The sequence below is a fragment of the Theobroma cacao genome, chromosome 4 (assembly GCF_000208745.1).
Source record: "Theobroma cacao cultivar B97-61/B2 chromosome 4, Criollo_cocoa_genome_V2, whole genome shotgun sequence".
Lineage (NCBI taxonomy): Eukaryota > Viridiplantae > Streptophyta > Magnoliopsida > Malvales > Malvaceae > Theobroma > Theobroma cacao.
In genome coordinates, this window is record NC_030853.1 from 20891891 (window position 1) to 20915537 (window position 23647).

At 34.2% G+C, this 23647-nt stretch overlaps 3 protein-coding genes across 10 annotated transcripts; 1 reads left to right on the top strand and 2 right to left on the bottom strand.

Annotated features, from left to right (window-relative positions):
• LOC18601989 (keratin-associated protein 21-1) lies at positions 14221-14997 on the top strand. Its single transcript, XM_007033106.2, has one exon. The coding sequence runs from the start codon at positions 14389-14391 to the stop codon at positions 14740-14742; it is 354 nt and encodes a 117-aa protein (XP_007033168.1). The 5' UTR covers positions 14221-14388; the 3' UTR covers positions 14743-14997.
• On the bottom strand, positions 15068-16991 carry LOC18601990 (MADS-box protein AGL42). 2 transcript variants are annotated; one of them, XM_018118769.1, is made up of 2 exons: positions 16801-16991; positions 15068-16046 (listed from the first exon to the last, which is right to left on the bottom strand). In XM_018118769.1, exon 2 carries the CDS (start codon positions 16039-16041, stop codon positions 15238-15240), a length of 804 nt encoding a protein of 267 aa, XP_017974258.1. In that variant the 5' UTR covers positions 16042-16046; positions 16801-16991; the 3' UTR covers positions 15068-15237. The 2 variants fall into 2 exon arrangements, with proteins under 2 accessions (XP_017974258.1, XP_007033169.2); XM_007033107.2 differs by having other exon boundaries at positions 15068-16041; positions 16801-16987.
• Positions 17919-23459, bottom strand: LOC18601991 (putative lipid phosphate phosphatase 3, chloroplastic). 7 transcript variants are annotated; one of them, XM_007033110.2, is made up of 10 exons: positions 23124-23403; positions 21393-21485; positions 20465-20686; positions 20226-20313; positions 20000-20109; positions 19816-19906; positions 19499-19687; positions 19367-19426; positions 18602-18705; positions 18317-18408 (listed from the first exon to the last, which is right to left on the bottom strand). In XM_007033110.2, exons 1-9 carry the CDS (start codon positions 23181-23183, stop codon positions 18635-18637), a joined length of 984 nt encoding a protein of 327 aa, XP_007033172.2. In that variant the 5' UTR covers positions 23184-23403; the 3' UTR covers positions 18317-18408; positions 18602-18634. The 7 variants fall into 7 exon arrangements, with proteins under 7 accessions (XP_007033170.2, XP_017975603.1, XP_007033176.1 ...); XM_007033108.2 differs by lacking the exon at positions 18602-18705 and having other exon boundaries at positions 17919-18408; positions 23124-23400; XM_018120114.1 differs by lacking the exons at positions 18602-18705; positions 21393-21485; positions 23124-23403 and adding an exon at positions 23437-23459 and having other exon boundaries at positions 17919-18408.

Genomic DNA, 23647 nt, shown 5'->3' on the forward strand with positions numbered 1-23647 from the left:
GAGCCTTTCTTATACACATTGGGTTATACATCATGGTTGGTGTAGTGACTTCAATGGAAAGATATTGAATGTTGTAAGGGCAAAGAAGTCAAGTACTTTTGAGGTCAGCAAAGTCGGGTTTGACTAATAAATTCAATTTTGGGAGGATTGATTCAATCAATTTATTTCATCTTCATGGAAAAGGGTTAGAGTTGAACTGGATTCAACTCAATTGAATATATACGAGTTAAATAAAAGGATACATATAATGGCATCAACAATGGAAATTCTAACCATAGTTTATATATATATATATAGATTTGGAAATTTAAATTCAGCTTCTTGAACAGGAGGTACATGCACCAATTAGTAACATAAATGCATGGATGTTATCGTAGTTACATCTAATGAGACCATTAATTGATTTTTGAATGCTTAAGTGATCAGACTTTAATTTTATACCCAACTTCATTCCTAGTTGTTTATAGTTGATCCGAGTAAATATAATCAAGCTAAAATTTGAGTAATTTGTACGCAATAATTTATGCCACTTGGCTTAAGCTTGAGTGATACAAGGTGGAACGGAATTTAGATATAAATTTTAGATTCTAGTCCTAGTGGTGCTCCTTCCTGTATAAAAAAAATTATAATATAAACATTGAAACTAATTATAATGAAAAATATTTTGTGTACATATAATTTTGAGATATACAAAAAAAATAATTTTCTCATATTTCATAAATCTCACATTTTTTATCTTAAAAGTCGAACCCCATAACTTTAAAAATTATATTCTCTAATTAATCATCAAAAACACTAAATATAACAGAATTAAACAACTATATTATTTAATTAAATCAAAGATATAGGAACCAAAATAATGGAATTGAACTTTTGTGAAATAATTTTTTGGATAAATGGCTCTTTTGGTCAGTTAACTTATTTAGAATTTCTATTTTAATTACTCAATTTTGAAAAATTACGTTGTGATCATTAGTATTTATGAAAGTTAATATTTTGGTTACTCAATCATTGATGCTAACGATTTTCTGACATGATTTCTTCATGTCAACTAACTTTAATTATGTGGTATATTCATATTAGCTCATTTGACATATCTATTATCCACATGACCAAGATCAATTGATATAAAAGGTCACGTTAGACAGTCATTAGCTTCTAACGGGTGAGTGACCATAATGTTAACTTTTATAAACATTAGTTAATAAAATGTGATTTTTCAAAATTTGGTGAGTAAAAAAAAATTCAAGAAAAGTTAATTGACTGAAAGGGTAATTTATTCTAATTCTTTTGTGCTATTAAATTTTGACATAAGCAAATATAAAAAAAAAAATGAGATGAGCAGGCTTGAGCTAGCTATCTGTTCAAGTCGGTTACTAACATCCTCAAATTCAGGTTCAACTCAACGTGGAATGAACAAGTATGTAAAAATAATTTTTGAGTAGTTGATAAGGTTTGATTTCAACACCAATGAAGAGGTCCTAAAATCATTACATTTTAAGTTTTACTTTTCATGAGTATATTTGGTTTAATTTTACGTCAGTTTATTAATTTATTAATTAATTTTATATATTGAATGTAATTAATAGTGATGCCATATTTATTAAAGATTATTTGATTGATATATAATGTTTTTAGAAAAAAAAATGAGAAGCATAATAAAAAATGTTATCAACAACCTATAATTGAATCAAACCAACACTGCTCGTTGAATATTATTGTAGGGAGAGATGAGGTATGGAGGTACGCAAGGCATGAGATAAGTAAAAGGAATATAAGGCTGAATTCATCTAGAAATGTTTGACCATACACCAACATTTAAATACTTTAAAGAAAAAGTAGGTTTTGCCAAGATTTTAGTATTTTTTTTATCCTGCTTACCTGTTTCTGATATTTCTAGCACGTGTACGCCGAATACTGTAGAGGCCTTGACTATGATGAATGAAAACAAAATTTCCTCTGGATGCTATTCAAATTGGCTTTAGTAATTGGGGACTGCCTGCCAGTCCTGTTCTGGTATATAATGATATGCAACCAATGGCCAACGAAATCAAACAAGGCATTGGTTACTTTGATAGGATGTAATAATATTTATACATTGAGTAGAATTCAAGACAGATTGACATATATGATAAAATAATTTTGTAATCTTCTGTCGATTTTTCTTTTGCAAAAAATTTTATTTGTTGAATTTAATAGTCAAGGTGTGTATTTGGTTAATTGGATTAAAAATTTTTTTTAATCAAACCAAATTAATTGAATGGGCTGTAAAAATTAATTGAATCGACTGAAAATCTATTTTAATCAAATTAGATTAGTTAATTAAGTTAATAATCAAATTAATCAAATTAGGGCCACCCCAAAGGAACTTTTTAAAGATCTTTTCAATGTTATTGTTAACCAGAATCGGCATCTTAAAGAGTGACATATAGAAGGAGGTTGCTTCGGACTTACCTTAAGAGAGTGACCCGCCCACCCATTGATAAGGACTTAGCTTTCCAGGAGGCTAGTTTGGATTCCATACTCTATACAACCAGTTGTCACATGTTGATAGAAGTTTGCCCGAAACCTAGTGGAAGCCGAAGATAGGTGGTAGGAGTTTTACTTACCTTGCACTTAATCAAACTTGCCCACTCATTAATAATATGATCATCACTACCAACCCTGTAAAAGAAGCTTTTTTTAGTCTCGAGACCACCTGGAAACGTTTCAACACATGTTTAATATTAAGCAAGAAGTTGACATCGGGATCCTAGAGAATTATCATATCATCGACAAATTGAAGATGTGAGACATAGGCCCCCAAAGCACCCACTTCCACACCTTTAACAAGCTGTTTGTCCACTGCATTGTACATGAGAGAGCTGAAAACTTCCACAACAAGGTTGAAGAGGAGGGGAGAGAGAGGATAACCTTGTTTTAGGCCTCTGCCCAGTCAAATTTCTCCTATCGGAGTACCGTTCACTAGAAACAAGACACTAGCAGTTGTAACACAAGCCATTACCCATTTGTGCCATTTCTCTCCAAAGCTCATAAGTTTCATTGTTAATTCCAAAAAATCACAAGCAATGCTGTCGAAGGCTTTTTCGAAGTCAACTTTAAAAAAAACTCTTCCCTTTTTATTCTTTTTCATGAGATCAAGCATTTTGTTTGTAATAAAAACAGAAATAAGAAGCTGTCTCCCTTGAATGAACACAAAATAATTGATGCCAGCCACTTGATCAATGAATTTCTTCAACTTAAAAGCAAGGCTTTTGGAGATTACCTTGTAAAGACAACCCACTAGACGTATGAGATGATAGTCATCAGGTGAACAGGGAGATTCACACTTCAGAATAAAAAGTCACAAAGGATGAATTCACCTCTTTCGCCATAATCCCAGTATTCTCAAAATCTAGAACAATTCTCACAATATCATCTTTAATGGTACCCCATTTCTTTTTGAGGAAGTTAAAGTTGAACCCGTCCAACCTTGGGGCCTTGTTCCCCTCGTAGCTTTTAATAGCCTCTCGAATTTCTTGCTCGTTGAATGGTCGTTCAAAAAAAGAAGCTGTTTGTTTCTCAAGTTTCATAAGCCTACAACTAAGACACCTTAATTTGACAACCGGCTTTAGGTCATACCTTTCTTGAAAATGTTTGAAACTATCTTATTTGATCTCTCTTGGCTTTTCAAAAGTGTAACTACCATTAGAAATTCTCCCAATAAAATTAGTTCTACTTCTAGTTTAAGTCATATTATAAAAGTATCTCGTATTCCAGTTTCTTTCCAAAAACCAATGCACCCAGGATTTTGATGCCACCATCGTCCTTCAATTCTCAATAACTTCCAAAGATCCCTTTTCATTCTAGCAAGTGATCTACAATTGATCACATCAAGCCCCTCCTGTTGCACTTACACAATAAGTTGGTGCATTTCCATTTCCAATTTGCTTATTTTATCTTTCACATCCCTAAAAACAGTCTGCTGCCATTTCTTGATGTTATGCTATGCTTTGTGCCCTTTAGTATATGCCAAACCGCAACCTTTCTATTGCTCAGATTCGTAGTAGCTTGCCAAGCATTAAAAAACATAACCCCAAAACTCTCTCTATCCAACCAATGATTATAAAATTTAGATGACTTCAAGCCTCACCTGACCTCTTGCCAACATAGGATAACCAGAAAATGGTCTGAAATCAATGCCGACAGAACCAGGTTAGGCCAACATTTCACCATCTCCATCACAATCAAGAAATAGTCAAGCCTACTAAAAGTGGCATTATCATGTGAACCACACCAAGTGAAATTACTGCCTATTATAAGGAGATCCATCAACCCAGCTTCCTCTATAAAATTATTAAAATAAGGCATCGAACTATCAACTCTTTCACAGCCAGATCTTTCTTCAATATTTCTAATCACATTGAAGTCCTCAACAATGCACCGTGCCACATCCCATGTCCTAATCACCTTTAGAAGTTCCTCAAGAAAAGTGAGTCTTTCCTCACAATCATTCGGGCCATAAATATCGCCAAAACCAAACAATGTATCCAACTCGTTCGGTTTACCAATAATCATAATGTATCTTCTCCTCACAATAATATGCTCAACTTTAAAGGAATTTTCATACCAACAAGTAACCCACCAAAAGCTCCCATAAAATCAATAGCTAACCATTTGCAAGAGCCTCTACCTCATACAGTTTCAATAACTCTTGAACTCATCTCCTAAATTTTAGTCTCTTGCAACAACAAAAACATCAGCTTATGATTCGAAGACAGATGACACGCATCCCTTTTTTTTTGGTCTCCCCCATTTCTCTCGTATATTCCAAGAAACAATAAACATGAGAAAAATCAAAGCATAAAAGAAAACTCACTCCTACCTCCTGTTGAATAGATGAGTCTACTCCTCTTCTTCGATGGCTACAAAAACATTGACCATTTCGTTGTTGCTCAAGTCAAAATCCATTCCAACCTCCTTGCCAATCGCAATAGTGGCTTTGACCTCCCTTAGAATGAAAGCATTGTGCTTAGCTATATCACCATTTGTTACTCGATCATCAAACATTAAATGAAAGATCTCATCTACTCTTTGTTGAGTCCAAAATGAGTTTTTGCCTCCTCCTCTCCCCCTGCCTTGCCGTGACACTGTCATCTCCCTATGCTTGGTACCTCTATGAGATCCAATTTCAACATTACTAACTCCTGTTACTCTAGGGGGGAATGAAAGCACCATCACTAACCGGCACTACAACAATCATCATCTCATTTGCCCTAATTGAAGGAGAAGTTCCACCCTCCGTAGTTGAGCCAAACGACCCAAGTATGGATTCACTCCTTCTACCAAGTGTTCCCACATAGAGGTATTCAAATTGGATCTCTCCTCTTCAAAGAACATGTTGTGGTCCCCAAGCCCTCATACCTTCCTAAATTCTTCAAGCTCGTTGAAACTTAAAGATTTATGCCTGAATTCCTCTTTTCTACCCAATACTTCTTGGACTAAGCTTAAGCTCTTTTTATTCCCTAAATCATCTGAAGCCTAGGCTCTAGAAACCCCCCATTACAATTAGCCTAGACCTTGGATGCTTGAATCAATGCCTATACTCACTTGGGACATCATTAGCCTTCCCAAGATCTGTAGGCCTCTTCAAAATCATTGACCCACCACTTGAATGACTCCTTTGGAAGTTTGAAAAAGAAGCTATTCTAGATGCGGATTTAGGATTGCTAACCAAAACTTGAGGTTCACTTATAGCATGTTAGTTACCTCTGTACGATGCACTGCATTATTGATGTTTGAAATTTAAATCAAATTGTTGTAAAGACAAAAGTGCCTTTATCTCAAATGACCTCGAAAAGTCCCTAGTATCGACTTGCACATTAAAGGATTTGGCTCCATTATCGGATGAAATAGCCTTATTAACTTCCTCAACCAGGAGAGGCTCCTGATCATCCACTGTGAGTTTGATAACCACCCTATTGCCCATTATTGACAACTGTAGAGTTTTCTGAAGAATGAGAAAGTTCAAGCTCACCTAAGAACTCAGTCAATAAAACCCAGAAAAACAGAGGAAAGGCAAAAACATCTAAAGAAATATTTGAGAAAAAACCATCAATTTATATCTCTATATTCATATATATAAGCATCGAGGTAACCGTGCCTTAAGATTTGGCATTGGAGAAAGAACCTCGCTGTACCACATAGCTGTGCACAGAATTCCAAACATTGGATCCTGTGCATTGCAACAATTAAGCCCAACAACTATGAGAAAGAGAACTAAAAAATGTGACTGAAAGCCTTAATAGACTAGACAAAAACGACACAAGGACTAGCATTTAAGCTATTACAAAAAACTAAAGAATTAAAACAACATAATAGCAAAACATTTCATTGAGTTATTAAGTAAAGAACCAAAACGACATAGTATCATTCCTTCATTATTTCCTTCAGTCAGTAACAACTTCACGCCCGAATTCATTCTTCTTCAACTTTTACCAGTTGGAATTACTGAATCTTTAACACACTTCCTTGATTCCAATTGAGTGAACTCCCAATTGTCCCTCAGAAGCTCAAAATGATCTACACTTAATCCCTTGGTGAAGACATCAGCTAGTTGCTCCTTGGTAGGACAGTATTCAAGTTCTATTTCACACTCTTTCATTGCATCTCTGAGTGAATGATACTTCACCTTGATATGCTTAATACGACTGTGTTGTACTGGATTCTTAGCTATAGCCATAGTTGATTGATTGTCAACATAAAATAATGTTCCTCTATTATGAGAGAAACCTAATTCACTTAAAATCTTCCTTAACCACAGTGCTTGATTTGCTACTGAAGTAGTTGCAATGTACTTAACTTCTGCAGATGATTGAGCTACCACCTCCTGCTTCTTTGAGCTCTAAGAGAATACCCCACTTCCAAAAGAAAAATAGTAGCCACTTGTACTTTTCAAGTCATCACAAGAACCTGCCCAATCACTATCTGAGAAACCCTGAAGTTCACTGCTTTCAGTCTTCAAATACTTCACATCAAAATCTATAGTACCTTTTACATACCTAAGGATTCGTTTAGTAGCAATAAGATGAGTTGTTTTTGGATCTTGCATATACCTGGACAAGAGACTCATTGCATACATCAAATCTGGTCTGGTTGTAGCAAGATACAATAAGGATCCAATGATACTCTTGTACAACTTTTCATCAGCCTCTGATGACTCATCTTGATTGCAAAACTTGCTTCCTGTAGCCAATGGAGTCCTAACAGCCTTACACTGATCCATTTGAAATTTCTTTAGCAAGTCATGAGCATACTTTGTTTGATGAATCATAATGCAGCTTGAAGACTGAATAAATTCCATCCCAAGAAAATAGGACATTAGTCCTAAGTTAGTCATTTCAAACGACTCTCAACATCTGAGACTTGAATTCAGCCAAACATTCAGACTTAGGACCAGTTACAAGCAAGTCAACAACATACAAGGCAACTATAAGCTCAGCAGACTCATTTACCCTTTTTATATAAAGAGTTGCTTCAGTACTGCTCCTGTTAAACCCTTGATCCAGTAAATGAGCATCCATCCTTTCATACCAAGCCCTTGGTGCTTTCTTAAGACCATACAGGGCTTTCAACAGTTTGCAGACTTTGTTTTCAGACCTTTTTTTCCACATAACCTTCAAGTTGTTCTACATAAATGTCTTCCTTCAAGTAGCCATTTAAAAAAGCAGACTTCATGTCTAGTTGATAAATTTTCCATCATTCTCTTGCAAACAAGGCTGCCAGCAATCTGATTGTATCATGTCTAGCCACTAGAGCAAATGTCTCCAGATAGTCTTTCCCATAAATCTGTGCAAAGCCCTTCACTACTAGTCTGGCTTTATATTTGTTAACAGATCCATCTGGGTTTAATTTTGTTCTACAGATCCATTTCACACTAATAACATTATGATCTTTAGGTCTATCTACCAGCACCCAGGTCTTATTCTTCTTAATCATGTTGAATTCAGCATCCAAAGCACATTTCCAATTGCTGTCAACACTAGCTTCCATGTAGTTGACTGGTTTTGTCATGGCTAAATTGCACCTGCTATAGATTTATTCTAGAGTCCTAGTTTCCCTGACAGCTTTGGACTTATTTTCGATATCTAAATTATCATCAATTTGTTTCTGAAGCTGTTATTCATCAGTTCCTCCTTCATTCCTTAAACCTTAAACAGTAGCATTTTTCGAGTTCCAAAAATGCCTTTCTTCAAAATTAACATCTCTACAGATAAATATCTTCCTGGACTCAAGATTATAGAGTCTGTAGCCCTTTGTCACTTCACTGTACCCAATCATCACAGCCATAACTGCCTTGGCATCAAACATTGCTCTCCTTTCATCTAGAACTTTGGCATAACACACACAGCTAAATATTTTAAAGTGTGACACTAATGGTTTGTATCCAAACCACATTTCATATGGAGTTTTATCACTTAGTACCTTGGTAGATGATTTGTTCAACAAGTAATTAGCAGTGTTAACTACCTCAACCCAGAATTCTTTAGGCAAACTCCCCTAATACAGTAAACATCTACCCATCTCTGCAAGTGTTCTATTCTTTCTTTCAGCTTTCCCATTCTGTGGTGGACTATAGGTGACAGTAAGTTGATGTTGCACTCCACACTCGGACAATAAATCCTCAAACTCTTCTGATGTATACTCCCTGCCATTATCACTTTTTAAAAACTTAATTTTCATGCCAGAATAATTCTCTGCAAATGCCTTGAATATCTTGAAATACTTCAAAGCTTCGGATTTTAACTTCATAAAGTATATCCAGCAATACCTTGTGAGGTCATCAATGAATACAATATAGTATTTACTTCCACTAAATGATGGAGTCTTCATAGGTCCACATATGTCAGTGTGGATTATCTCTAGCTTCTGAGTAGTCTTCCTTTGACTTACTTTAGGGAATGGTTTCCTAACCTGCTTACCCAGCTGACAGGTTTCACACAATTTTTCTGGTTTCACAATCTGAGGTAGGCCTTCCACAACTTTACTTGAATGCATGAGTGACAGTGAACCATAGTTCACATGTCCAAAACGTTTGTGCCAGAGATCTAAAACATCAGACTCACTATATAAAGCTACTTGATCAGTATTAGCCAAATTGAGGGGATAACAGTTATTGTGAATCTCCACTGTGAACATTTTAGAACCCCACGGATCAAATACAGTACATTGTCAACCTCTAAACAACAAAGCATACTTGTTTTCAGTTAATTGTCCCACATTAAGTAAATTCTGACTTGCCTCAGGAACATAATGCACACTGGCTATGTGTTTAACTCCTAATGCAGTATTCACAGACACAGTTCTAATTCAAACAATTTTCAAGAATTCACCATTTTCAATTTTAACCTTAGAATTGAAGCTAGTATCTAGATCAGAATATAGGGATTTGTTACCTGTAAGATTGTGTGAACAGGCACTATCAGCAGCCAGACATTTGACTTCTCAGAATGTCTTCCCATTTGAGTCACAAACAACACTTTTTTTGCTTCATCAGCCTGCTCTGCCACATCTGCTTAATCAGAAGCTTTAGATTTCTTTAACTTACACACCTTCTCAACATGACCCATTTGATGACAGGCTTTGCACTTGACATTAGGTCAATACCAACAAAACTTGGCAATGTGATTCCTCTTCTTGCAATTAGGACAAAAAGGATATTTGTCCACAATTTTGCCCTTCTTCCCTTCATCAGTCTTACTTCTTTTTCCATCATTCTTCTTAGAACTGCTTCCTTTGTTCTTCAATCCCTTTATCTTAGCCACTAAAGCATTTTTAACCAAATTTTCTCCCCTCAGAGCTCTCCTCTGCTCCTGAGCTAACAAGGCACTGATGAGCTCAGTGATAGAGATCCTTGTCAGGTCTTTTGAGTCCTCTAGAGAGGAGATCTTAGCTTTAAACCTTTCAAGGATGCTGACTAGTATTTTATTGACTATCCGTTTATCACTTACCTCTTCCCCAAGTTGCTTGAGCTAATTAACAAGCCTAAGCACTTGTCAGTATAATCTTGAATACCTTCATCATTATTCATCTTTAGTAATTCAAACTTTTTGGATAGATTCAGCACCTGCATAGACTTTGTCCCCGTCACTGCCCTGATATTCCTCCCTTAAGCTATCCCAAACTTGCTTTAGATCCTCATAATTCATGATCTTAGCAAAGATGGATTTTGACACTGCTATTTGAAGACAATTGAAAGCTTTACACCGCTTAGCAACCTCCTCACTATGCTGCTTGATCTGAGCAATAGTGGGATTAACATGCCTCTGCACAGGGATTTCACCAATCTCAACAGCATCCCATAAATCAAATACCTTTAAATAAGTGCGCATTTTAATTGCCCAGAATAGGTAGTTCTCTCCTGAAAAGATTAGAGGAGTTATTGCATTGAAGCTGGTTGTGGCCATCTTAATCACTCACTAAATCACCAAAAACTAAGAAACAATTCACAAGCACCTTAAGAAAACCAGCTCTGATACCATGTAGAGTTTTTTGAAGAATGAGAAAGTTTAAGCTCACATAAGAACTCAGCCAATAAAACCCAGAAAAACAGAGGAAAGGTAAAAGCATCTAAAGAAATATTTGGGAAAAAACCATCGATTTATATCTCTATATTCATATATATAATCATCGAGGTAACCATGCCTTAAGATTCAACATTGGAGAAAGAACCTCGCTGTACCACATAGTTGTGCACAGAATTCCAGACATTGGATCTTGTGCACTACAACAATTAAGCCCAATGGCTATAAGAAAGAGAAAAAAAAACGTGACTGAAAGCTTTAATAGACTAGACAAAAATGACAGAAGGACTAGCGTTTAAGCCATTACAAAAAACTGAAGAATTAAAATGATATAACAGCAAAACATTTCATTGAGTTATTAAGTAAAGAACAAAAACGACATAGTATCCTTCCTTCCTTCTTTCCTTTAGCCAGTAGCTACTTCGAGCCCAAATTCATTCTTCTTCAACTTTTACCAGTTGGAATTATTGAATTTTCAACAACAACCTCCTTTCATTCCGAGAGAGAAACACCTTCATTAACCAATATAAAGACCTTAGCAAAATCCAATCTTTTCAAATTACAAGTGGAGCTACTAACCTTGATAACTCTTCCCCATAAGCCGCTTAACCTCCTAAAGGTAGCCTTGCTCCAAAGATGGATAGATAAATTCTAAAGTCGAACCCATTTCGGTTTTTCAAATTTCTCCAAAGCCATGAAATATAAAGAAATGGATGAAAACCAAGTGGAGAACAAATCATGATAAGCATCTAAAACAACCTTCATCTCAAAAACCTCATTGAACATAACCAACACTTTAAAATCAATAAGACATTGGACCATGACTAAAAAGCCCTCTTGTAAAAATATGGCTTGAATAGCTTTGGGGGAAAATTTTTCACATATCATTGCCACTACATTTCCAAATACCCATTCAATTTCCTGATCAGGAATATCAACCTTAATGTGGAGTAATTCCTTTTGTGGCCTTACCAAACGATTATGAGGTGTAGTACACATTTGATTAACCTCATTTTACCTTATCCTTCATCTATATGAGGGCTTTTCTATAAGACCTTTTACCTATCACCTATGTACCCGAACTGCATGTGCTTTGACCTAGCTTTGTAAAGATGGCCCTATTGACCACAATCCTCTTATTCTCAATAATCATACCATCCCCAACTCAATTGCTTTGCACATTTCTTGAGTGTGGCGATTCCTTACAAAAATGAAGATAGGTCAGTTTCCTAGTTCAGCCAGCTTTGACTTCTAAATGTAGATGTCAACGACCACACCAAACTTTTGAAAGATCTCGTACAATTGATCCCATGTTGCTAGGGGACTCAAGTTGCCAATGTAAACTGAGAACAATCTCGATTTCCAGTGATGCTCTGCCTAGGAAGATTAATTTTTCGCCTTCCACGATTGCCTTCTTTCTCCATGTTTCTCTCTTCTAGCTGTCAAGAAAAATCTTAATCCTCACTTAAATATTAAAATTGTCTCTTTAATTTTTTTTATATTTTTTCATTCCTCTCTTATCAAACTCAATTTTTTTAAAAAAAATAGTAATGCTAGATAATCTACCTTAAAATTAAAATACAAAATATATATGACACTAATTGGATTTCTAGAACTTGTTTTGATAATTTCCATCAACAATTTCACTACAAGATTTTCTATAATACAAGTACAAATTAATAAACAAGTTTTTTTATCATGATTACTCATTCTAATTTGTTTAAGATGTTAGGATTTGATTTGGTATCAAGCTTAATAAGATATATATTTTAGATTTTTAAATGATTAATCTTTTATTTAATCTACTTTAAAGGTCATCCAGAGTTTATATTCCTATTATCATTTTTGCTTTTCTTTTTCTTATTTTACTTTAAATTACATATTTACTAAAGCTATAACTTTTTTATATTTCTTTCAAGATGTTTAAATAAAAAACATATATCAATTAAAATTAAATCTTTATAAATTAATACCCTTGGGACCATGAAAATTTATTAATTAATCGAGATATTATTAATCGATAATTAATAATTTATTAATTTATACATCAATTAATAAAAAATTAAATTAACTTATTATGATATTTTTTATTTGCACCTAAGTATTTGACTCATTGATTAATACATGATCTCTTATCTAAAGAATAAGATTCAAATCCTTTTTTTTTCAATTAAAAAAAAGGTATTTTTTTATTTTTTTTCAAAGCATTGAACTTAATATATGTATTGTGCATACTTTTCTCTTGCAATATGAGAATATTACACCAAAACTTCTTGATGCACTAAGAAAAATTACTTTTAAAAAATGCACTAAGAAAAGTTAGAGATGAAGTTCAATGAGACATCAATTTCAAAAGGAAACAAATAACATTTGAGTCATATTTTACAAAAGCGTCCTAATTGAGTCATGTATATAATTTTAATAAATAAGAAGATTATTAATTTATATATCAAGTGGGACCTATGTATTTTTTTTTAAAATTTATTTTCTTATAAATTTAGCGAATTATTAATTTAACTTGGAATCAATCTCAAATATTATTTTATCAAGATTATTAATTTATCAAGCATTAATTTATTGAGGTTATGTTGTATTTCAATTACAAGATAAATGTAATAAAATTACAATTACTTGTAATTAAGAACTAATTATAGAAATAAAATTACAATTACTTGTAATTAAGAACTAATTATAGAAAAAACTATCTTAAATTTTTATTAATTAAATATAATAAAATCTTTATTCCTTAATTGAAAATTTACTTTGATGTTTAATTAATTATAAAGTCTAAACTACAGCAAATTAAGTTAAACAACCTATCTATCTAACTTAGCCGGTAGAGCATTTGGCTTTAAATTACATAGTTCCTATGGACTACACTTTTTTATTGCTCATTAATAGAACGGTTAATTTGATTAATTGAACAAATTTTTACAATCAAAATCAATTGAAATAATCCAATTGATTAATTTATTAATTGAATTAACCGAATCTTAAAATCATTTTTTAATAAATTTAATTAATTCATTTTAATCGAAAATTGCTCACCCCTGTCCATATATATGTATGTATACATATGATAATATCAATTTCCAAATCAATCATATTTATAGTCTTCTGATAAAAGATTGTATTTATTTTATTTATTCAACAATGACAAATGTCAATATCAGCAAAGGGGTCAAAAGATTCAAAACCATATATGTCACTTGTTTGTCAGATATACACAATAAGTCACTAAATGGATATTCGAAAGGTAAAACATTCATGAAATGGACAGCAATAGAGGAAACTTTTGTCTTTTGAATAGATTTGTTGGATAAATTGTTTTGTTAGTGTATATTGTGATAACTTCAAAACATTGAAACTTGAGTAGTGGACATTTAATAAAAACAAAAATAAGAAGAAACTTTTTAACCTACAAGAAAATTTACCATATACATAGTAGTGAAAAATTTAAGATGTATAAATACTTTACATGTGTTTCATTAAAGTATATTTGTAAAATCTAATTAATTAATTAATTATTAAATAAATATATAGGAACAATTATAAAAATTTAAAAACTCCATTTAGGGTATATAAATAATACTTTAATATATAACTACTTAACTACTATTTACAATTGCAAAGAGATAGATTAGTGGGCCCACCGAGTACCTTCAATTCATGCATAGCTTCCAAACAGAAAACAAAGAAGCCGACAAGTGTGAACACATATGTACAGGCATTAACCATTATCCAACGCAACTGATAAGAGTTTTCAGCTCCCCACGTCCCAACCCAAACCTCCTTTCCGCTCTACACTTCCCTTTGGTCAAATCCCATGAAAACAAAATCCAAGGACACAAATTCCTTATGGAAATGGAAAGGAAACATGAACAAGAAAAAGAACGGCAAGCAATTTCCAGTGTCGGAATTCCTCCGTGAAAGCCGCCAGAAAGTGGAGGAGAACGTATTGGGACCTGGAGGCGGTGCTGGGATTGGTTGCGGCATTGGAGTTGGGTTTGGTTTGGTTGGGGGAATTGGGTATGGAGGGTGGCCTTGGAACCATTTGAAGCTTGCGTTTGGGGTCGGGGCTGGTTGTGGGGTTGGGTTGGGGTTTGGATTTGGGCAAGGGATTGGTTATGGTTTTAGTTTAGAATCCTTGGAATCCTACATGCTGTCTGAGGACAGTTGAGATTCCAGCAGAAAAATTTTTAATTGCCTAGGGAATGTGGAAATGTTGTTGGGTTATGTTTCAATTGTCTTTGAGCAATGAGCAATAATTTGATGAGGCTGTTATAGTTTCTCAACTTTACTATGCCAGGTGTTTGATATATTGCCAAAATAGCCAACGTTGCTATTTTGGCCTATGATTTCTAATATTCGTTTGTTGCTATCAGGGTTTCGTACTGTATTTTGTATCCATCTATTAATCAACTTATTTCTTCGACGAAGGGAAAAATAAGCATGTACAAGAGACTTGGCCAACAATATCTTAGTTAATGAAAATAAAATGTCAATTATCCGAGAATATAACGAATTTCTAGAAATGCTGGTAAATAAAAAAAACATCAAACATATCCAAAGTTTATTGGTCTTTAACAGCCAAAAGTAGACTTGTGTAAAATGGAAGATAAGGCAGGGCTTAAGCCTTAAGGCCCTTTGTCAGTGACGAATAGCAGACAACTTGTTAGCCTGACTCGTTCGTCAGAGAGGGAAAACTTGGCATCACAGGATAATAAATGCCTGGTGGAATACGGTGGATGGTTGGGTCATAGTAGCTCATGTAAGCTGGTTGCATCCAAGATGGATCAACATGATGAATCGGTAATGGAACATAAGGAATATTGCTACTACTAGTACTGCCATCAAACTGAGGATAGCTGATATCATTCTGCATCATCATTGGACTTTCCATGAAATTTGGTTTATGGTAAAGCATCTCAAAACTCTGGTCTTGTTGGATAGGAATAGGCTCTTGGTAAATATCAACTTCCTTTCCCCTCCCCTTGTTTAAGAATCCTTTTCCTTGACACTCAGCAGCTAACATCTTCGGCATAGGTCCTTCTGTCAAGTCCTGTTTTGAATTAATTGCATTCATCATAGCAGCAATCTTGGCATCCAATTCATAACACAAATTTTGAAGCTGATTCTCAGAGAAGTGATTGATCATAGTCTTATATTCTGATATAGGAAATTTCTCGCCAAAATTTTTCTTCTTACTTGCAAAACTATCATAGTAAGCTTTTTTGCTATCACCTTTAACAGGCTGCTGCTTGAATCTGTTGATGATTTGTGTAGCTTCCTCATCATTATCAGGCCAAATCTGAGCCTTTGGTATACCTAGTTCAAAGATGATGACCAAAATCTTAATGTCACAAAGAATTGATAACTCCTTAGCCTTCTTTAACAAATTATTCCTTCTTTTTTCAAAAACCCTCTTCCGAGCTTTCTCATTCTCTATTACTTTCATCTCCATCTTACGTTTGCCCATCTGTTCTGATCATATGATAAATTATAAATTATAAATACATATATATATAAAGTAAAATAATTGTAAAGAAAAAAATTACATATAAACTCATAATAATATTGAAATGAAATCAAAAGGAAAGAGAGTGTAAAATCATTGGAATTAAGAATATGAAAACAGTTAAACTCTTGATCAGTCTCAAGTCCCAAGTAACATATCAACATAAAAAAGTTGATGCAAACAGCAATCTCAAAGTACATCTAGAGGCACAATAAGTCTATACATTCATCCAACAAAAGGAAAAACAAAAGTTTAAAAGAAAGCAAGCCCTCAAATTCATCAATTTAGCATGCATCATCCACATCAATTCTCAAACAACCAATTGATAAAAGAAAAACAACAAAAGCAGAAAACAGGAAAAACCCACTCCCAACAACTACATATTTATAACTTGGCTTCTATCAAACAATAAAAACTCCCTGTATAAAACCTCCCAAGCTTTAAACAGAGACAAGGGCAAGAAAAGAGAGAGAGGAAAAAGAGAAACCTAGGGGAGAACACATGAACAAAATTTCAGTAATGTAACAGAAAAACCTCCATTAGTTCAACTTTGAATGCATTGTACATGATAAAGAAACTAAACAAAGAAGTAACGCTTTTTACATATGCACACACAGAAAGCAAGGGTTTCTATTGATAGCTTCGAAGAAGAAAGAAAAACAAGGCAAATATGTATTGCAGGCTTGAAGGAGAATTTAAAAGAAGAAAGTAGTTAATTACCTTGTTTGCTGTAATGGGTAGTAGCAAGCAACTTCTCTGAGGTTCAATATACAAAAGCAAAGATCAGTTGTCACGTAGGTTTTTTATAGATGGAAGAATGGGTTTGCAGCCCTAATTTGGGAGATCAGACGTCTTTCTTTAGTGATCTTTCTCCCTTACTTTTATGGCAAGAAAATCTAAATTTCTGATATTCTTAATTAAGAAAAAAAAGAAATTGGTATTTGGATTTAACAGTTTTCGATAAAGGACATTGAAAGACTTCATCATCAAGCCAGTTAAATTTGACGTTGGTTTTTATGTTTTGGTTTCCTTTTAGTTATTAAACTAAATTCTAAATGCGGAAAATCCTTTTAAAACCCCAAACATTTATCTTTTTTTATCACTCCTCACCTTTCTTAATTATATTAATCTTGCTATAATTTCTTTTCTTTCCTTTTTTTTTTTTTTTTGGTTTATTCATTCCTCCTTGTGTTTGTGAGCTTTGATCCCTCGGACTTGGTTCCGTGAGAGTTATCGTAGAATTTTGATATGGTTTAACCATAACCCCTAAAATCCTCTGGTATAATAAATTCATAGAAATTATTTTAAATATTTCAATTGAATAAATTTCGTTTTTTTCTTAATAAACTTAAGTTCTAGGTTTTGTTACGGTAATTGAGAGAGGTGTCAAGATTCCGTAATAACTCTCATGAACTAAATTCGTGAGATCAGAACCTTATATTTGTGACAAGGTATATGTTCAAAAAAACTCAAGTAATTTAACCATTAAAAAGAATTAAGACATGTTTGAAAGTATATATCATACATTAATGCACGAGGAAAACCATATAGTACAGTTATAATAAATCAATTTAAGACGTCAATACAGCTAAATTTGAATGAATTGGTGAGTCTAAATTTGAATGAAAATGATATTTTATAAATCACTTAATGAAATTTTATTAATTTACAAATACACGCATAACAATTATTATTACTATTATTATTATAGTTACAACAACTATTATAAGTCCTTAACTCACTCATATGCATGGCATACTTATTTGTTGAATCTATGATTTGAAGTGGGAAAAACAATTTGTATAATAATTTTTTTTTATACCAAAGAGGTACAACAATTAGTTAAAATAGATCAATTAATTTTCTCCGTTAATATTTGTTCAGACACTTTTATTAGCTCTCTTTAAACATCTTGATATGAGAAATGGAGGGTTTTGGTTAACAAACTTTCTAACTATTCAAAGGTAAACTCCGCTCCCTAACAGCAGTGCTGTTAGCTACCTACACAACTTACGATAATGTTCCAGCAAGATCTCAAACTGCTCAAAACACGTTCAAAACTCTGCAGCTCATGAGATACGTGCATATACAGATTCCTAATCTTAGGAATAAGAAATTAACAAAGCTACCTCTTCCCAGATTCCATATCTTCCAGCGTTGAACTAGCATTGCATGCTAAATGCATTCCCACATTATCACTTCTTTCTTCTTCTTGGTTTGCCATCTGAACCTCCTCGGCTGTTGCATCTTGTTGATTCTCAACATTGGTTGCTTGTGTACTTACAAGTGACTCCTCCAATACCTGAAAATAAGCGTATGGACCCCAACCTACAAGCATTTTTGTCCACAAGTTCAGATAACTTGGACATTCCAATCAGGAAGTATGATTAACTCCATTAACTTGATTATTAACCAGCTTTTCAACTTAATATTGTTTGCTATTATACAGGAATATATAATCAAAAGCTAAGTGATAAAAAAATAATGCATCAAGTATCAATGTCAAGAGTGACACAGGCACCGCATCATAAGTGGACAAGCAAGCTTCCGTTAGCTACCAAACTAGAAGTTGGCAGAAGGAAAGGGTGGGAAGGAGCCATCTACGTGAGAGAGGAAGCAGCTTTCCTACAATGAACAATCTTCATACTTCAAACTTCCAACCACACACTAAAACTTGAAAATAAAATCCTCAATGAAGATTTATATTTGTTTTTGGATCTAAATCTATTGAGAAAACATTCAGATTAAATGTTTCTATCAGCATTCCTAGTTTTTATTGCAAAAAAGAAGGATCATCGTTAGTTTTTTGTCTCTCTTAGTTAGTTAAATCAGCTAATTGACAAAAGAAGAAGATTCCAGACATAACAAACAAAGCAGCAAATTTAAAAAACAAAAGCGATAAAAAGCAAGAATCAGCCCTACAACCACTTAAAGATCACCACCAGCAGAGTTCTCTCACTTAAAGCAGAGATCCATGAAATGAAAGATAGGCTTTGTCTGATAACATGGAGGATGGAGTGAATCAAAGCAAAGGAAACTAAAATAAAAAAATCCTCTAGAAAAGGTAGATATTACTGAAATTTAATAGAAACCGTGTTGAAAATTTTGCATAGTCTGAGATTCCTAAGTAAATCTGTTCCCCTTTTACTCCTAAATCAGAAAAGATGTTGCTACCAACATTCCTGCCATGCTTTTAGGAGTCTCATTCAGTAAAGCATTTTGCTGTAGGGTATGACACTATGTAGAATCAACTTTTCGATAAGACCAAATGGATTGTGGAGCTTACCATCAGCCTGATAAGGTGGCGGGAAGAACTGCAAATAGCAAAATGTAGCAACTACAAGCCCTGCAAAAGATAGCATATCTAAGGGAGGTTATATATAAAGTCATGAATGAAAACAATGTTTGAGGAACCAACCTAGGAGACCTCCAGCAAAGACATCCTGCCAATGGTGCCAATAATCATCCACTCGAGAAATGCCCACAAGCGATGCAACCAATAGAGGAAGGAAGACAATGCATAGTTTTGCAACATGTCCTCTGTGGTCAAATGCTTTGACTTTTCCAGACAAATATAGTGAAAGAAAACCCAGACCCGCAAACGACCCTAAAATTGAATCCAATTATCCTTTAAAACTTAGAATGTGAAAATGAATAGAACAATTGATAAGAATACATAACCATCTGTAATCTTTCATTATCTCAATGAAAAATAAACATCAATTAATACATTACCTGAGGTATGCCCACTAGGAAAGCTTTTATGCCCTTCCTTAATGACACTTTTATCACCATGACAGATGACATTTCCCCATTTATCATAAGCCTGTGAAGCAATGAAGTTAAGTTCCATGATCAAAAAATTGGCACGAGAAAAAGCCAGATTTATTCCCATAATAGCAGGAATAGAGAAGCATACATCCTTTCCATCTGGAAAACAGCGCCAAAAAAAGTCTGGCCGAGGTCGGCCAACTGCATTTTTAATTGATTCTGTGATAACCGCTGTCACTAGAACAGAGAATAAGAGGCCTGCATTAGCAAACAAATTTCCCATCGTCACTTCAACAATTATGATATAATTATTGAGCTTATTCAAAAGAACACTTTGTTCATAAAACAGTAAACTATCCAAATGATATGATCACCTAGTATGGCATGATGAAGATCATAGACATCCCTCCTACGGATGTACACAAGGAGAAAAATCATCATTGGCAACAGAACTGCATACACCTAAATGCAAAAAGCAGGGAGAGAGAGAAATAGAGCTCATGCAGTCAATTTTAAGGATATTAATACACATATGGGAAATAAATTAGAATGCTGTTATGCTTATGGAAAATTTTAAGAATTTTACTCTGTGAGCAAGGCAGAGGAAATTTACCGGGACAGCCCAACCAGGCACCGTGTTACTCTTTAAGGGGTATTTTAGGTCCTCCATCATATCCTTCCCAACAAAGCGATAAAATGGATGAATGATATAGAGGACAACCTCTATCACCACGAGCAAGAGTAGTATAAGCCAATCATGCATATGTGTCCTTGCAACTTTGACACCATGGGACCTTACAGTATGTGAACCGAGCTGGACTTCCCTCATTCTGCACTGTTTAACATCTATGAATGTCAGAGTACTGTTCAGATTATGTACCAAAGGATCCTCTTAAAGGCTCCATAAGAAGGAAAACTATGACCACAGCCATCATAGGTTGCAAAATCACCAGTAAACAAGACAAACAAACAAAAAAAATCTCCTAAAAACCATTGAATGCCAATTTAAGTAAAATCCCAAGGTAAACACATGACTGGACTAGCTCCGATAGCCAAACATTTGCATTTCGATATTCTAAATTTTAGCCAAAGGATTTACAGTTGATACTTTTTTCCGTATGGATACTAAAATAGCAGCATCAGCAACACCTTAAGCCTAAAGAAATAACTGAGAACAGAAGGATCTTGATGCCTCTAAATGCATCATTATGAAACTCTCACAGGAATATGGCATTTACATCCATTGCATCCCACTCTCCAAGCAAAAAGATGATAAAAAGCATGCCAAGAAAAGTGAGAGTTAACTTGGCAACTCCAACATCCGAGACAATAACAGACAACACCAATACCTCTTGATCTTCCCTACTATATTCAGTTCAAACCAAGGAAACGTAATATTCATCACTTTCTCAGAAGGAGATTTTTGTAGTATATAGCTACCAACTTTGCATGTTAAAACATCCCAATAGAATATTAAGCTCAACAAATCAGCCATTCTTGTTCCAATGTGGAAAAAAACAAAGAAAAAAGAAAAAAAATACCTCTTTATTCCTGGGTTCTATCAATGGAAGGTCAATGGATGACAAAGAATGACTAGCATTTGCAGAATTCTCCAATCTCCAGCTTGACAAATCCTAACCAATTCCAACCAACCAATCTTCAGGAATGAAATAAACCACCCTCCCCCCCCCCCCCCCACTACCCAGATAGTAAACTTCATGTTCCGATCTATAGTTTCATTGCATCTAACTTCTAATAGGTTTTAAGCTTAAGAGAAGATTGTAGAGGATGGCTCAGCAAAGCCTAGCAAGCATGCACCTTTAAACAACAGTTATCTAATAACCACGAATTAGCCCCAAGCTAAGAGAACTAACAATAAATAAACAAGTGGAAGATAAAAACAATCAAATTTTATCTCTATTGCGTATATTGTTTAGTTAGGTTCCATATTGGAGATATTTAATTTACTAGCAGAAGCCCAGAAGAAATGATGGATTTATGTTTTAGAGACTAAAAGAGTAATGATGAACCCTATAGATGAAAATATGAAGCATGAATAACTATCTTAATCCGACCATACTTTTCCTATGCCCTGACTGCTTCAAATTCATGAGCTATGATGCCTTAACCCTTGGAAAAGACCAATATCCTAAAGTCAAACACTATGCATCCCCAAAACAGAACAAAATTAAAATGCTCAGGCCAGTGGAGGCATGAATGTACCCTGAGACAATCAAAAACCAAAATCCCCATAGTAAATAATCACCTACACCGTCACTGATCACTAGGGGATCCTCAATACATATAGACAAAAAGTAATATGTCACTATCATTGACGGTAGCCAAGGTTTAAAATAGTAAATGTCATCCACCCTGGTAACGAGTGATGTATGTCATCATCTTAATAATTCATCTTAAGAATTTGACAGCGATGTGCATTTAAATCCTAAAAGTAAGATATTTTCCTTCAGTCTTAGCTGAAAACAGCAGATAGTAGGTCATAAAGTGTTAATCCTACATGAAACCAATACATTTAAACTAACTGAAATTTGAATGCATTACAAGCAACAAAATCAGACTTGCAAAACAGTAATAAAAAACCTTGGTGATCAACTGTCCATCGACAAACCAAAAGCCCAAAACTGATATAGTATTCCATCAACTTAATGTAGGTGAATAAAATTCTATATACAGCCAATGGTGAAAAGAAACCAAATGCCATTCCAAGTAGTTCAGATCACATTATTACTATTTAAATTATTAAAACTCATTTCATTCCATGGACTAAGTGAGGGAAAGACATGCAGTATGAGGTTATTATGATGTGCATAACTGGTAAATTATCAATCCTTGGTTAGTTTAATGCTCTTAGAAAACATCAATATAACATAACAGATACCAGGATTTGGATTAATGCATACAAGACATTCACTCTAGAACCAAGAAATGTTATTCTAGATAAAATTTCCAACTTCGAAGTTTAGCAACCAACATAATAAAAAAATTTAACAAAAGCGCTTCAAATAATTTACAATACCCAATGTTAATAACAGAGTGATGACTAAGAACCAAAAGCTGTGAAAGGAAAGAAAACCATTTTCCGAATATAGCTAGCGACGATTTGACGTCAAGTACAACAAAGAGGAAATAAACAAGAATACCCACAAAGCATATCTATGTTATACTATGTTTTATGATATGAATTCCAACATCAGTGACCAAATAAATGACAAAACAAAGTTGCAATATTCAAATCAATACATCCCACAAACCTGAAAAGAGTTACAGAAATTCTCAGACCAAGAAAGAAAACCTGTGTTCCAGGAAGGCATGGCTTAAACCAATCGAAAACACACAAAAGCAGATAACGTAATGGGTTGTTTACATAATAATAAATATATGCCCTGAAACGCAGAAGAGAACGCAACAAAAACTGAAAGGAACCAAAGTGCTTGTTCTATTCACACACTCCGGTATAAACAGAAGACCCCTATCTCAATAATTCTGATAAAACAACAAAGTAGTAGTAATAGTAAACGCGAACTAGTAATGACAAAAATGAATGGATATAAAGAAAGAATTTACCTGAGAGCCTTGGGTTTTTCTTCTTTTTTTTCAAAGTTGTTGGTCTGTTAATTGTCATGATGGGAGTTGGGACCCAAGTGGGGTTATGAGAAAGGGCCTGTTCGTAGGGACGGCGACAAGAGACGTTTGAAAAAGGGCTATTCCAGAGCGCCAAACGCAACCGCTGTTGGGTACACTCTCTTTCATTCCTGCTTTCAATTTCTGACTTTTC

Bases quoted from the DNA above. Each gene is read 5' to 3' on its own strand.
- LOC18601991 (XM_007033108.2), bottom strand. From the start codon at position 23,183: ATGCCTTCCTGGAACACAGGTTTTCTTTCTTGGTCTGAGAATTTCTGT. The intron at 19,907-19,999 runs GTATGCTTCTCT...ATTGCTTCACAG, and splicing joins GTTTTCCAGATGGAAAGGAT to GCTTATGATAAATGGGGAAA. The intron at 18,409-19,366 runs GTAAGCTCCACA...AAATGCTTGTAG, and splicing joins GCCACCTTATCAGGCTGATG to GTTGGGGTCCATACGCTTAT.
- LOC18601990 (XM_018118769.1), bottom strand. From the start codon at position 16,041: ATGGGCAAACGTAAGATGGAGATGAAAGTAATAGAGAATGAGAAAGCT.
- LOC18601989 (XM_007033106.2), top strand. From the start codon at position 14,389: ATGAAAACAAAATCCAAGGACACAAATTCCTTATGGAAATGGAAAGGA.